Source organism: Euprymna scolopes, chromosome 36, assembly GCF_053919585.1.
Source record: "Euprymna scolopes isolate OS-2025 chromosome 36, ASM5391958v1, whole genome shotgun sequence".
NCBI lineage: Eukaryota > Metazoa > Mollusca > Cephalopoda > Sepiida > Sepiolidae > Euprymna > Euprymna scolopes.
The window spans coordinates 8,543,482-8,560,000 of NC_136517.1; the positions used below are offsets into that span (position 1 = coordinate 8,543,482).

General features: G+C 31.3%; 1 protein-coding gene across 1 annotated transcript in view; it reads left to right on the plus strand.

Moving 5' to 3' along the window:
- Positions 1-16,519, plus strand: part of LOC145260323 (GRIP and coiled-coil domain-containing protein 1-like) — a 49,265-nt gene that overhangs the window by 11,916 nt on the left and 20,830 nt on the right. The window contains exons 2-5 of the mRNA XM_080118212.1: positions 4,821-4,950; positions 8,387-8,568; positions 11,908-12,030; positions 15,509-15,598. Coding sequence (XP_079974338.1) covers positions 4,866-4,950; positions 8,387-8,568; positions 11,908-12,030; positions 15,509-15,598 — 480 coding nt within the window. The 5' untranslated portion in view covers positions 4,821-4,865. The remainder of the gene's footprint in view (positions 1-4,820; positions 4,951-8,386; positions 8,569-11,907; positions 12,031-15,508; positions 15,599-16,519) is intronic.

Below are 16,519 nucleotides of genomic sequence, written 5' to 3' on the forward strand. Positions count from 1 at the left end.
TGATAATGTGGTGATGCCTATGTAAAAAAAAAAAAAAAAAAAAAAAATTATTAAGGGAAAGAAGATTGGTCTTAGTAGCTTTCAATTTTACAGTTTATATCCTCATTCCATTACAAACTAGAGTTTTAACAATGTGGTGAAAGTTTTTTTTCTTCTCCAGTGTGCAATTCTTAATGGAAGCAGTTGATCCAAAACATGAGTGTTTTCTCTTGTGTGCATTCCGGAAAAAGAGATCTAATCAGTTTATCCGTTAAATTTCACGATCAACTTCTATTTTTTTTTTCAATTTCTTATTTTGTTCAAACCGGATGCCAGACATTAACCTGTTATCTCATATATTTTAAGATTTTAACCGTCCCTTTAAATGTCATTGTTCGTATTTCGCTTGCACTTGGTTCATCAGGTATATTTGCCGCTTAGTTTTTGAAATTCTTTTTTATGAATCCAATTGCTCCTATAATTGATTGAATGATATCCTGTTTGTGATGTCATATTCTGACTCAAACTTCTAATAAAATGTTCTACCACTCTTGTGTTTACCCTAACCTTATGTGGAAATATATCCTTCTTATTGAACGCTTGCTTCTAAATCTTTGCTACCGCATCATCTAAGAGGTGACAGTGGCCAAGTTGTTAACAACACAGACTGATAACCTGGATGTGCAAAGTTCGAATCCAGTTCGTTCCACAGAAACACTTTCTGTTAGGATGTTGGCAACCTTCACCTAGTCCCTATCGTAAGTACCTGATGTCTTTGTAGGATGAATTCTAACTAGAAAGATATTAGGGAAACGAATGCCAACAATAATCATATGATTCATACAAAATGAATGAATGATTCGCAACAGTAGCAAGAAAGACAATACCATCTGTTGCCAGAGTTGTAAATAGATTTTTACATATGACACCTGGTATTTCCAAATGGCCGTCTATTAAGTTGCTTAATTTTAGTGATCTTACAGAAACTATTGTATTCACGTGACAAAAGTTTTATACTTAGAAAGCAAAATAAATTTAGAAAATCCATTCGACACAATAAAAGGCAGCAATTAAAATTCTTTTTCTTTTCAATTCTTTTTGCATTTAAATTTCGGATTTTTGAGTAGCTTTTTTTTAATGCAAAATTTTTTTTTTGTTTTTTTATTACATTTTCACCCCAAACAAGGCAAATTGCCACTTTGGTGTAGGGGGCTACTATCAGGGGCAATAACTACTGGGGTACTATGTAGGGATTTGGACAGCAAGATGTCGGTTCACGTTACACTTGAACTTCTGCACATCAGTACTGTTGGGGAAGCAGGGATCTGGAATGGAATTCCAAAGTCTAGCGGTTCTGGGGAAGAAACTGTTGGAGTAAAAAGATTTTTTACATCTAGGGATCTCTACAGTGTGGGGGTGGGATTTAGCAGCCTGTCGGGTTTGTCGAGGGTGCTCAGGTCGTGGGGGCACAAGTGATTGCAGTTCGTCAGAGCATTCACCACTAAAATACTTGTAGAACAGGCAGAGGGATGCAACGTTTCGTTGATGGGACAGGGACTGAAGCTTAGATGCCAGTTCAGGGCCTATCAGGTTTGCGACTCTCTTTTGAACCTTGTCAAGGAGCGAGAAACTAGTAGCAGATGCACCAGCCCAGATGTGACAGCAATACTCCATACATGGGCGAATGGTGGCCTTATAGAGGTACAGGATACTTTCGGGTGTTAGTAGTTTTCTAGCACGGTAGAGAGAGCCCACCTTTCTTGCAGCGGCCCTGGCAATGCCTTCAATGTAATTGTTCCAACTCATGTTTCCTGTGAACGTTAGGCCAAGGAGTTTGAAAGATGTACTCTCAGATAAAGAGTCGTTGGCCATTGCTATAGGTGGTAGAGAGGGTTTCTTGTAATTATTGAATGAAACTAGTTTAGTCTTGGCAGCATTGAACGCGACCAACCACTTTTGTCCCCATTACACCACAGATTGGAGGTCTTCCTCTAGTGTTTCTGCCATTTCTTTATTTTTTCATTCGCACCTTCAGGGTGTTATTTTTTGTAAAAGTGGTCATTGATTTTCAACTATGGATATATTAAATAGTGATGGAACGATTCCAATATTTTTTCTAATTCCGATATAATTACAATTACTGATTCTGGTCTAAATTTCTGATTCTGATAAAATTATAACTAATTTAAAATTAATAAATGTTTATATTTTTAGTTTTACAACTAATTTAAAATTAATAAATGTTTATATTTTTGTCATTAGCACCAACAATAAAAAATTAAATTTTAAACAAATCAAACAATTAAAAAAGAATCATTTTTAGCATCAGAAAATGGACTAAAATTTTTCTGATTCCAATACTACTTCTGATATCCCAAAAAGTTCCGATTTTTTTTTCAATTCCCTATTCTGATTAATCGCCGCAGCACTAATCAATAATTAATTATGTCTTCAAAATGAAGGGAGTAAATCTTTTAGATTAACAGGTTGCAGCTATCCAGCGTTGCCCTGGATTCATTAATCACATGTTCATTGAATTTTAAAATTATTTAAAAACATAATAATGTGTAAGTCACAAAGAGATGTAAAAGAAAAGTGGTTCTTCTTTGTTATTCTAACGAAATCTGACAGCCAAAAAATTGAGTTTTCATTGAAAAAAAAAAACAATGATAACTACAGGTTGGAATGATAAAATTGTCGCCCTAGAAAAGACGACATGATTCCATTTCCATTTGATAAAAACCGGTTTTCTTTTTTTGTTGCAGATCATCTACTAGTTGGCCAGTTATGTACAAATCCCAAGAGCGATAGGAGCCTTCTATCATGTCTGAAAGTGACACAATGTTCAAGTGAGAGCGAGATCGGAGATGCGCCTCTGTACAACTTATGCTCTCTACTAATCCATCTCACATCTTCGAAGTCGGCTTGAAAGTCAACACCAAAGTGTACCCGGATGTGCTGAAGAGTGTGGTGATCCCCTGGTGTAATCAGGTGGCCGCTGGAAGACCCTGGGTGTGGCAGCAAGACTCGGCACTGGCTCATGTCCAAAGAGAACCAGGCTTGGCTTCAGAAGGAGTGCTATTGTTATATATGAAAGGGGACAGAACCCAGCAATTAAAGAATGACATAAATAAGTTTGAAAATATATTTATTAAAGAAAAAAGCAGTAATCAGAAATTGAAATTAATACATATTGTAATCCTAGGAATGTGGAGCAATTGTTCATTGTGTTGAGAAATAACTAAATATATTAATTATGTCAGAGTTAAGAGAATGAACAATTCAATTTAGGAATTGTCTTTGTGACATCAAAACGTGCTCAGACATGTGATTCTCCTCACGTGGATTCTATATATTACATGTCTCCGCATGTTTTGACGTCACAAAGAAAACTTCTAAATTGAATTGTTCGTTCTCCTGACTCTGACATAATTAATATATTTAGTTATTTCGCAACACAATAAACAATTGCTCCACATTCCTAGGATTACAATATGTATTAGCGTCCCAAATTATTTATTGCGAAATATGCATTTTGTTTTTTGTCAATAGGTGTTATCTCCTTCATAGTTATATCCGCCTTTAGCACAGTAGTGCCGCTCCCAGTTTTTGACTCGTATTGAGGTGGTAATTGGGGCTGAAGGTGACTACATTGAATAGATGTCAGCTCAACTGCATAATCAAGTTACCTGAATTGATTTTTTCAATAAAAGTTTTAAAATAAAACTGTAGTATTGTTTTTTGTTTTTTTTTGTTTTTTTAGGGCGATAATTTTATCGTTCCACCCTATACTTATTTTTTTGTCAATTTCAATAATAAGCAATGTTATCTACCTAATTGTCATGTCACAATTAGTTAAATATTTCTAGAATATTACATAAAACACATATTTCCATGATTCAATGTAAAAAAGATTGCGGCCATATTTGTTTTGTCATGTGTGACATAAACACTAGGGAAACGAAGAAGAACCTATTATGTAAGTTACAATTGCTAATTTCTTCAAAAACTTTTCTTAATTAATTTTCTACCTCATCGTTTTTCATAATTTTTGGATATGTTCATTACTGTGGCATAAAAATTCAGTAGATACTATTGGTTTCACTTGAAATTCGATATTACAATTATCGAATTTCATTACAATAAAGAAGAGAGAACCAGAAAAGCTTAGAATGATAAGTCATTTTTTTACCTTTTAAATAGATACAAATTATCTTCCTTAAATTTTCAGCTTTTTAGGTCATTATTGTAATAATACTTGGTGGGATAAACTGGAAGGAATTACACGTTTTTGGTGTTAAGAACATGTTGCAAAGATAAAACGAAGGAAATGGTTTGTCAGAATCAAATATCGATTTATTAGATTTATTGCTATTTAGGTCTAACATGGAAAATCCAAAAAGATAACTTTATGTATTAGATATAAGCTTCAAATTACATTTATATTGGATAATTCTATGGTTTAATGGATATTTTTTATTATTATTATTATTATTATCATCATCATCATCATCATCATAATCACCATCATCCTCATTATCATCCTTATCATCATCACAATCCTCATCATCATCATCATAATCACCATCATCCTCCTCCTCATCATCATCATCCTCATCATCACCATCATCCTCCTCCTCCTCATCATCCTCATCATCTTTGTATTTTATATACTAGCATATTTTGGATGAATTTTCAATCTGGTGTATTCATTCTTGGTTAAAAAAACCCAAATTACTTTGACTTTTATTGTCCGTCCCTACAAAAAAGTTTGATATGTTTTTGTAGTGAAGATAACTTTTTTCTTCTTTTAATCATAGTTCCTTTTCTGTGGATTGTAGCTAATTATTTGTCTCTGAGAAAAATGGTATCTACCAAAATGAGACATGGAGAGAACTTCTAGAGGTGAACTTGTGAAAATCATAGAATCACAGAAGGACAAAATACAGAGATATGAAGCCCGGTTGAGGGGTAAGTAAACATAACCTTTTTTTTTTGTTTTTCACTAATGAATACCTACTTATCAAGGCTAAAAGCCATCTGTTATTTAAAGGGCAGTTGTATGTGTGTTTGTATGTCCAGCTAAAAAAGAAAAAACTACAAAACAAACTCCCAAAAGGTTGGTACTATATTTTATTTATACCACTTTAAGTTTAAAAGGTTTATTAATTCGACTTTCTTTTTAATAAAGAGAATCTAAATTATCTATTCAGTTCAAAAACGATACATGAAGATTTATTGTTTCTTTTTGTTGTTTTCGGCATTTTTTAACGAGTACCATTATTTTGTTTGGAGCTGAAGTTCAACATTTTTCACTGACTCCAACCCTCAAATCAGCCATTTTCAACATTTCCTCCATCATTTATGCATTCTCCATTTACCCCCGTACTCCCATACAAAAAATTTATGGTAGAAAAAGAAAAACAAGAAAATCGAAAGAAACCATTACATTGTTTAGGACTTTTTATTTATTTTTTTATAAAAAAAGTATCGTAAAGAAAATCAAACTATGAATCAAATTATGAAGTTAATTTGTATTACAAAAAAAGTCCATAGCCATCATTAAGTGACAGAAAAACAAAAAAGTCAAAAAGAACCTTTTTATTGTTTAGGATTTTAAGTTCTAGAGTTTTTATTGTTTAGAACTTTTTTTTTACTTTTAGAACTTTTTTTTTACTTTTTTTTAACTTTTTTTTTGTTTTTTTTGTTTAGAACTTTTTTTTTAACTTTTTTTTAACTTTTTTTTTTGTTTTTATTGTTTAGAACTTTTTTTTTACTTTTAGAACTTTTATTTTACTTTTTTAAAACTTTTTTTTTGTTTTTTTTGTTTAGGACTTTTTTAAAAACTTTTTTTAAAACTTTTTTTAAAACTTTTTTTAAAACTTTTTTTAAAACTTTTATTTTACTTTTTTTTTAACTTTTTTTGTTTAGGACTTTATTTTTGTTTAGGACTTTATTTTTGTTTAGGACTTTTTTTATTGTTTAGGATTTTAAGTTTTGTAAAAAAAAAAAAAAAATAGTATTATACATTCATGTCACAAAAAATAAAGAAAATCAACGTTTTCTAAAAAAAAAAAAATTACGTTTCTTAGACATAACACAGTCTGAAAAGAAATAATTATTTTAAAATTATCAATTATTTACCCCTGATTATATAATTTTTTACCCTCTAAGGGTAAATTTACCCATGGCTAAGAACTTCTGTCTGAAAGCAATGAATTTTCCCCCAACTCCTAGACTCCGGACATTTGATTGAATTCTTACATATAGTAACTGTTTTGCTTTATTGTCTGTTAAAGATAAAGATTCCTGCTTCATTATTTCCTCTGGAGGCTTGGGTGCTTCTTTGTTATAATAGCAAAATTTGAAAATCTAAATATTGAATTTCAAGTTAAACTAATGGTATCTGCTTTATTTGTCATGTCACTGTAATGAAAATATCCAAAAATTACTAAAAAACAATAAGGTAGAAATTTAATTATTAATAAAAAGTTTTTGAAGACAATTAGTGAAAATTGAGTTTTGCTATATTGACCTAAGATTTTTTCAAAGGTTTTAGAAAATAATTATCTCCGCTGTTATGATTTAAACTCTTTTGTTTATTTTTTTTTAGCAAAACTCAATTTTTGCTAATTGTCTTCGAAAACTATTTTTTATTAACAATTAATTTTCTTCATTTTTGGATATGTTCATTACTGTGACGTGACAATTAAGTAGAAATTGGTTTTACTTGAAATTCAATATTTCGATTTTCAAATTTCATTCTTATAACAAAAAAGTGCAGAGACTTCTATATTCTTGAAAGACAACAACAATTTTGACTTGAAATATGTTTTTTTTCTGAACTAGTGGTTATCAACTTTCTTAACTAGGAGTTAGTTCTAGCCATTACATCCACACAAAAGGAATGAGGAGTCTTAGCACTCTTAAAAATATATATATATTTAATAGAAGTTGCTTCAGACAAAACATGCAATCTACGTTGCAAAGAGACCAAGACAAAGAATAACTCAAACTAACATTTTTTGTATAACATTTATTTCTTCATTCTCTTGTTACTGCCGTGATGTCTTCTTTAACATCATCTATGTCTCTAACGTGATCTCAAACATTATTTTTAAAGTCTTTATTTATTGCGGACTATTATCCTCATTTTTTAGTTGTCGTTTCAACTATTCTTCTGGCCTTCGTCAGATGGTAACCACGATGGGATAAGAACTCCGAATCTCCTAACTGTATTCTCAGCAATTACTGCCTTCCATGGTTGTTTTTTTTTTTTTTTTTTTTTTTTTTTTCCAAAAAAACAATTATGGAAGGCAGTAATTGCTGAGAATGCAGTTAGGAGATTTGGAGTTCCTATCCCGTTGCGGTTACCACCTGACAAAGGCCAGAGGAATAGTTGGCCGAAACGTCGTGAAACAACTAAGAAATGATGAGGATAATAGTCCGCAATAAATAAAATAATAAATAATTGCAATTAAATAATATATTATTTTTAAAGTCTTTATTTTTCCTATCAATGACGTCATTTAGTATTCATTTGCATACGCACATCCACGCTTCATTACGAGAGGAAAGTAGCATGCTTTTAAAACAAGTTATAGTTTTTTAACTGATAATGAATCCAGAGGCAAAATAGTCAATGAAATATTAGTATGATAGTGACGGTTATCCAAGTCAAAAATATCTGAAGAGACACACATCTATACAAAACATGGCACTTGAGAATATTCCGACATTTAGCAAGTGCTGATGGGGAAACTTCTTGAAGTTTTGCTAAAAAAAACACCATGATCTCATTTTCTGCCAAAGATGCATAACTACCGTCATTATCTGTCAGTTATCAGAGAATTTAGGCTTGGAAATGACCTCCACCATCAACATTTAATTCCTTGGACTCCAAGCAAGCTAGCCAAAAGGTAAGCCTTTCAAGAGCCCAATTACACCAACTCAACTCGGGGCCCACTTACCTTTAAGCATACCTTATAACCCATTACATCGGAAAGTCATATTTGCACTGCTGCCATGGAATATACAATTTGTAATAGTTTAAATTATTCAAACTACTATTTTCATCCAAGGAGTTAACCTGAGATTGTTTCAAAAACTTGGACCTTCTTCAGGTGCATCTTGTCAACCTCCAAAAAAAACACAGATTATCGTAAAAAATATGAAACGTATATTCCTTTAACCAGAAGACTCGGAAAGTTTAAAGTTTACAGGTGTCTTTATTACTAAGGTCAAAAACTTTTGTGATATTTTGTTAGAATTTTCTATTTTTCATCTGATTCCCCACTTCCGAAATATTAGGAATTGGAAATTATTGATTCCACATCTTATAATCTGTTTTTTTTTTTTTTTTTTTTTTTTAAACGAATGTAGTTTTTTTTCTCTCTCTTTCCTCCAGATATCATCAGTGCCTACAAGGGTGTCATAAAAGAGAAAGAAGCCCTTGAAGCCAGTTTTCAATGCTTGACTAGTACTTCGAAACCTCCAGCCAATAAAAAATCCTCCGTGGATGATAGAGATAAGGATAATGATCAGGAAAAGTCGGACAAAGAAAAGGCGAGCTTTTCCGATCCATTACAAGTAAATTTTTTAGCATTTTTTCTTTTTTTTTTGTATTGTTATTCTCATCTTGGTTGTCATAGTTAAAACGTTTTTTTTATTTATTTTGTATTGTTATTCTCATCTTGGTTGTCATAGTTAAAACATCTTTTTTTTTTTGTATTGTTATTCTCATCTTGGTTGTCATAGTTAAAACGTTTTTTTTATTTATTCTGTATTGTTATTCTCATCTTGGTTGTCATAGTTAAAACGTTTTGACTGATATAAATTCTGACCTTGTTCAAATATATCTTTTTGAATTTAGAAACCTTCTAGTTGAAATTGGGAAATTTATTCTAAGCCTGATACCATTAGCAGATTGTATCGTTATTATTTCTTATGAATTATTAGTATGGATGTTGTTGCCACATCTAATAGATCCTGCACTTCCAACCAAGCTCCAACCTCTGTCCCATCACCACAATGTTGCATCCCTGTGCCTTTTCTACAAATGCTCTAATGGAATGTGCTCTAATGAACTCATAGCACTTTTAGCCCTCTCGACATACATACCCTGATTAACCTGTCTAGCAGCAAAATCCCACTTCTTCACTGTAAAAGTCCCTAGATGCTAGAAAGCCTTATAGTCTGACTGCTAGACGTCAGAATTCCCTCTCTGCTTCCCTTACTGTACTGACCTGCAGAAGTTTAAATGTAATGTGAACAAACATTTTGCTCATCTCCTTATATAGTTCCCTGTAACCCATTATGATCAAGTAGCAATATGCCTTGTTTAGGATGAACAAGAGTAAAAAAAAAAAAAAAAAAAGTATAAACAAAAATAAATTCTAGAAAAGTAATTCAAAAACATGTCGACCCGATCTCATCCTGGCTGTACTAAAATGCTCTGCTGAGGTTGCTCCAATTCTCGCCAAACTTTTCAACAAATGCTTTAACGAATCTTGCTTTCCTCACTGCTTGAAAACTGCTTCTGGTGAAAGAACTGACCCATAAAATTATCGCTACATTAGCTGCTTCTCGCTTTTTGCCAAAATATTTGAGTCCATAATTAATCAATCTACAGTTCATCACCGTACAGTTGCTAAATTTCTGTCTGACCAACAGTATGGATTTAGGCAAGACTGTTCTATAGCAGATATCCTAACTGTAATCTCTGAACGTATATACCATGCACTGGATAAGGCAGGGGAGGGGAGAGGAGTAGCCCTAGATATATCTAAGGCTTTTGACAGGTTATGGCATGATGGTCTTCTCATGAAAATCAGATCATATGGTATTACTGGACGAATCTATATATCTATAAAAGTGAATTGTGTATCTGTGTGTGTACATTTCCCTACCAAACTACTTTGTCAATTTTCAGTGTTCAGATTTGACATAAGGGGTATTGAGATTTGGGAAAATCTTTTTAATCTGTTTTCGGCCAGAAATTTGGCTGTCAAGGGGTCAAAGTTCAACGATTTGACCTTTGAAAACTCTACCAAACTCCTTCGCTAATTTTGTGTTTAAACATTTGGAATTTTAGATGTAGGTTACTTGGACATGGATCCATTTTTAATTTGATTTGAGCCTAAAATAATAAATGTTAAGGGGTCAAAATTGAAGTCAAAGTTTTTTAAAAAATGACCTCTGCGATCTCTACCAAATTACTCAGCCAATTTTTTATCTAAACATTTGAAATTTTACATAAAGTGTATTCAGATATAGGACAAGCTTTTTAATCTGTTTTTAGCCGAATATTTGGCTACCAAGGGGTCAAAGTTCAAAAGATTTTACCTTTGCAGTCTCTAGCAAACTATTCAACCAATTTTGGGTCTAAACATTTGAAATTTTACTTTAATATTCAGACATGCAGCAAGCTTTTTAATCAGTTTTTAGGCGAAAATTTGGCTGCCAAGAGGTCAAAGTTTACAGAGTTGATCTATATTCTATAACAGGCATGAGGGGAAAACAGATGAACATATATCCAGTTGATGTGATGAAGATATTTTATTTACAAAAGACACAACACATCGAATGATACAAATTACATCTATCAGTCTTAGTTCGATATTGAGTTTGTGTGGACAGAAGGAATATATTTCACCTTCATTTACTCGGGTTCAAAGTCATCCTTTTGTTGGTGCCTACCAGCATCTGTCTCGTACCATTCTGGCATCTCTACACAAGAACTCGCATAACAGAAGTAAAAAAAAAGGGGCGATAACTCTGCTTGAAACAAAAAAGGAATTAACTCCCTTGATTGTAGTTTCATCGCCCTAACACACACCATCAACAAGGATCTTAGTGAAATTTAAACAAAATAAATCAAGACTGCTAACTTTGGAGACTGGGATTATTGTAGACTGCCAGAAAATGTCAGACCCTTGGCCAACTGACCAAGGAAAATAAGACATTATTTTTATTAAAAAGAATATTTATATATATGATTTTATTTGCAATTCATTTTTTTGTGATACTTGTAAACATTGGCTACGCGAAGTGGAAGTACTGATAGGCTGAAAGAGGATGACCAGTTTGTGTGCAGGAAATGTGAGCCAACAGAGACGAATGAGAAAAATATATATCTGGATGGTGAAGCTATTGAGGTTGTCCAGAAATTTTTGTTGTCTTTGTGATACGCTTGGAACACAGGGTGGAGCAGGTGCTAATGTGATTGCAAAAGGAATGGATAAAGTAAATTCAGGGAATGTCATTATTAACCAACAGAGCATTAGCACTGACGACCAAGGAATATGTATGCAGTGTGATATTGTGTGGAAGTGAAACCTGGCCAGTGAGGATTGAGGACATGTGTTGCATGAAGAGAAATAATATGATGGATGTGTAATGTTATTTTTAAAGATAGGCTTAGATCTGATGACCTCAGAGGAAGATTAAATCTGAACAGTATAGGAGATGTGTGCAGAAGATGAAAGTTCAATTATATGATCATATTGAAAGAATAAATGAGATGTCTTGGATTAATACATGTAGACTAATTATCTATTTTTTTAATTTTATATTTATTTAATTTTATATTTATTTTTTAAATTTTATATCTATTGAAAAAACAATTTTTTGTCTATTTTTTCAATTTTAAATCTATTTTTTTAATTTTTAGATATATTTTTTTAATTTATATTTATTTTTTACAATTTTATATTTATTTTTTTGTAATTTTATATATTTTCTTTTGTAGTTTATATATTTTCTTTTGTAATTTTATATATTTTCTTTTGTAATTTATATATTTTCTTTTGTAATTTTATATCTATTTTTTTTGTAATTTTATATATTTTCTTTTGTAATTTTATATATTTTCTTTTGTAATCTTCTGGTCCTCAATAAAATTTACATTTCTTGTTATTTGCATCCTAGTCACAGGAAGACACATGTGATGGAGAAGACAAAGTGGCCACACTCACAGCCTCACTGGCCACACTGACCAATGAAAAAACGAGGCTAGAGAATAACTATTTAGCAGAAAAGAAATTACTGAAGGTGAGTCATAATAACGCTTTTGCAAACATAAACAAGATGTACATATTTTCACATAATTAGTTTTTGTGAGAAATAAAAAAAATGCTCCGGATGTTTTTTTAAAGAAAAAAAAAAATGGGTGCTAATTAGGAACAGGCATCCATAGAATTGCAGTCGTGATAAAATCAGTTCCAAGTATGAATGGAGAATCTTGAAGCAGTTTCAACTTTTACCAAGTCTAAAGACGATACAAAGAAAAAAGTAGTTACATTTCAACAGACAACATTTATTTAAATAAATAGAAAAAGTTAAAGAGAAAGTTAGAAATACAATGGACTTTGTGCCTTTAAATTCAACTGTTCTGCATTTCATAGAAGGTTGTATAAGTTTTTGCAAGGATAAAAGCCTTGTATGACGACCATTTTCTATTTACAAGCCCCCAGCCAAAATTTTGTTTGCTTTGTGATAAACGCACTCATTTTCTGAATGTTTTCATTCTAGTCATATCTTTGTCCCCCCCCCCATGTGCAAGCACCACCAAAAAGGATGCTCAAATCAACCCAGAGTGCACTTGTTTGCCCATAAAAATAAAATTTGTTAATGAGCAGAGCTTGTTAACAATCTCACTTCACTTATCTAGACATATAGACTCTATGGGTCATGCCTTGTGGCACACCCTTTCCCTAAAGAAAAAAAATTCTTTCATTAACCTAAAAGAAGTATACATTTTTTACAAAAAGAAAATTACCATCTTTTGTGCAAAGGAAAACTATAACACTCTGCATTAAATAAATTGGAAAAGAAAGGCAAAAAAATAAAAACAAACAAAAACTGTTCCGACGTTTCTGAATTTTTGAGATGAGGATTGGTTATTTGTATTATTATTCATTGGACTATTGTTCTCATCTTGTATGCGATTTTCACAACGTTTTCATCGATATAACATCCGACCTTCTTCAGGTGTATCTTGTCGAACTCGGGAATGTTTCTGTTGAACTCAGGAATTTCGATGGAATTTTGAGTGGAACCCTTTATTTACTTCATGGGGGTAGCATGCTCTTGTTCCGTCAGCCATGACTGGATTGAGGTCCGCAAGGACCCGTGGTGTAGTGGTTAGAGTACTGGGAAAAATCAATTGTAAAAGTGATATTCTCCTGAAGGTGAAAGGTTCAATCTTCAATTTGGGTGACCGAAATATACATTTAGGAATTACTTAGGAACTCTATCCAGTCATGGCTGATGGAACAAGAGCATGCTACCCCTGTGAAGTAAATAAAGGGTTCCGCTCGAAATTCTATACAAATTCCCAAGTTCGACAGAAACATTCCCGAGTTCGACAAGATACACTGAAGAAGGTTATATCGACCGCAATGTTGTGAAAATCACACTCAAGATGAATAATAATACAAAAACAGTTCATTTTTATATCCTAACAACCAAGAAAGCAATCCAAAAAGAAAACAATACATTTTAAAAAAACAAAAAACATTTTTTCATTAAATGAATTTTTTACAAAAAAATGCAAAAGACAAAAATAAAAACAATTGAACAAAAACAGTTCATTTTTATATGCTAGCAACCAAGAAAGCAATCCAAAAAGAAAACAATACATTTTAAAAAAACAAAAAAACATTTTTTCATTAAATGAATTCTTTACAAAAAAATGCAAAATAAAAAAACAATTGAACAAAAACAGTTCGTTTTTATATCCTAACAACCAAGAAAGCAATCCAAAAAGAAAACAATACATTTTAAAAAAACAAAAAACATTTTTCATTAAATGAATTCTTTACAAAAAAATGCAAAATAAAAAACAATTGAACAAAAACAGTTCGTTTTTATATCCTAACAACCAAGAAAGCAATCCAAAAAGAAAACAATACATTTTAAAAAAACAAAAAACATTTTTTCATTAAATGAATTCTTTACAAAAAAATGCAAAATAAAAAAACAATTGAACAAAAACAGTTCGTTTTTATATCCTAACAACCAAGAAAGCAATCCAAAAAGAAAACAATACATTTTAAAAAAACAAAAAACATTTTTTCATTAAATGAATTCTTTACAAAAAAATGCAAAATAAAAAAACAATTGAACAAAAACAGTTCGTTTTTATATCCTAACAACCAAGAAAGCAATCCAAAAAGAAAACAATACATTTTAAAAGAACAAAAAACATTTTTTCATTAAATGAATTCTTTACAAAAAAATGCAAAATAAAAAACAATTGAACAAAAACAGTTCGTTTTTATATCCTAACAACCAAGAAAGCAATCCAAAAAGAAAACAATACATTTTAAAAAAACAAAAAACATTTTTTCATTAAATGAATTCTTTACAAAAAAATGCAAAATAAAAAAACAATTGAACAAAAACAGTTCGTTTTTATATCCTAACAACCAAGAAAGCAATCCAAAAAGAAAACAATACATTTTAAAAAAACAAAAAACATTTTTTCATTAAATGAATTCTTTACAAAAAAATGCAAAATAAAAAAACAATTGAACAAAAACAGTTCGTTTTTATATCCTAACAACCAAGAAAGCAATCCAAAAAGAAAACAATACATTTTAAAAAAACAAAAAACATTTTTTCATTAAATGAATTCTTTACAAAAAAATGCAAAATAAAAAAACAATTGAACAAAAACAGTTCGTTTTTATATCCTAACAACCAAGAAAGCAATCCAAAAAGAAAACAATGCATTTTAAAAAAACAAAAAACATTTTTTCATTAAATGAATTCTTTACAAAAAAATGCAAAATAAAAAAAACAATTGAACAAAAACAGTTCGTTTTTATATCCTAACAACCAAGAAAACAATCTAAAAAGTAAACTTATAAAAAAACAAAAATCATTTTTTCATTAAATAAATTTTTTACAAAAAAAAAAAAAAAAAATCGCACAAAAGTTGATTTTATGCTTGCGTTTCTTTAACAAAACTCCAAAATTATTTCAAACATCTTGATTCAAATTTGGAATTGATGCTTTTTCCTTATTTGTGTAAATTTTTTTGTTTCAAATTAGTAAAATATTCTGTTATGATCAAGTCAAAATGTAATAGAGCACTGAAATGTGAAATGACATCACTGAATGGAAAAGTACGATAAAAAAGGAGAACACGTTAGAGAGGATGATCACATTAGAGATGTGGATAATGTTTGAGAAGACAATCATGGGAGGAACGTCACAGCGGTAATAAGAGAATGAGGAAATAAATGTTGTTGTACAACAAAAACTGCAAGTTGAAATTCTTTTCTAGTCTTTGTCTCCTTTGCGACTGAGGCTACAATGTGTTGGTTCCTGGACAATGTTACAGAAACACCAGTTTTATGTTTAGAAAGCATGGCGTTAAATGACATCAAATATGATATTGAGCTAAACTGTTCTTTTCAAAGGCTGACAACAGAACGTGAGTTTTAAATTATGATATGACCTCAATATTTTCATTTTTGCTGTTCAAATTCATTATTATATTTTCTATTATTTGTTTTTTCAGCAAGAAAATGAAGATCTTCAGAACAAACTGGAAGAAAAAGAAGAAATAGCATTAAAAAAACAACAAGAACAAGAAAAATGCATCCATGAGGTGAGCGTGTTTATAAATGAATGTAAAAGTTTTTTGGGTTTTTTTTTAACACGTATCTTCACTATATTTTTAACACATATCTTCACTATATTTTTAACACGTATCTTCACTATATCGACATGAAAACAGTTTCATTCCTCAGCCTAACATTCACGGGCAATATGAACTGGAACAAATACATTGAGGACATTATGAAGGCGGCTTCCCTCTATCGTGCTAGAAGGCTACTCAATAGTCTGTGATAAGGATGGAGTACTCTTGGGAATACATTCGCACAAATCTTCCGCATCTCGCAAATAATTGTGTGTACAGTTCCCACACTGACATCAAACTGTGCACTCATTGTCTCTATAGACACACAGTGGCCCTTATCCATGAAATTCTTTATTTGGCCAATCAACTCTGGTGTTTTGGCTTCCTTACTCCTCCCACACTTCTCATTATCCCTCAAAGACTCCCTACCTTCCTTGAATCTCTTATGCCACTCAAAAACTGATGTTTGATTCAGGCAATATGGTTCAAAAGCAGTCTGAAGCATTCCATACGTTTCTGTGGCATTTATTTCCTAAGTTTAAAACATAATTTTATTGCATATTGTTTTTCTGAGGTTTCCTCACATCCAAATTGTATTTTTGAAATTCACTAACTGTGACAATTAGTCTTTAGTAGGATGTATTCCAATTCCTGCTGTTGCTATTCATTTGAACCTGAAATCATAAAAATTGGTCAGCCATCTCATAAGATGTATAGCAATAACGTACAGAATTTTCTAGAGTCTACGACAATTTTAAATGCATGTGCAAAAAAGTCTGGAAACTTATTGAAAGCCCCTCGTACCACTAGACTCTCTCTCTTGGATAGAGCCCCAAAAAAGTCTTCAATCTAATTTCACATTGTGCTTCCATCATATCATTTCAGTAT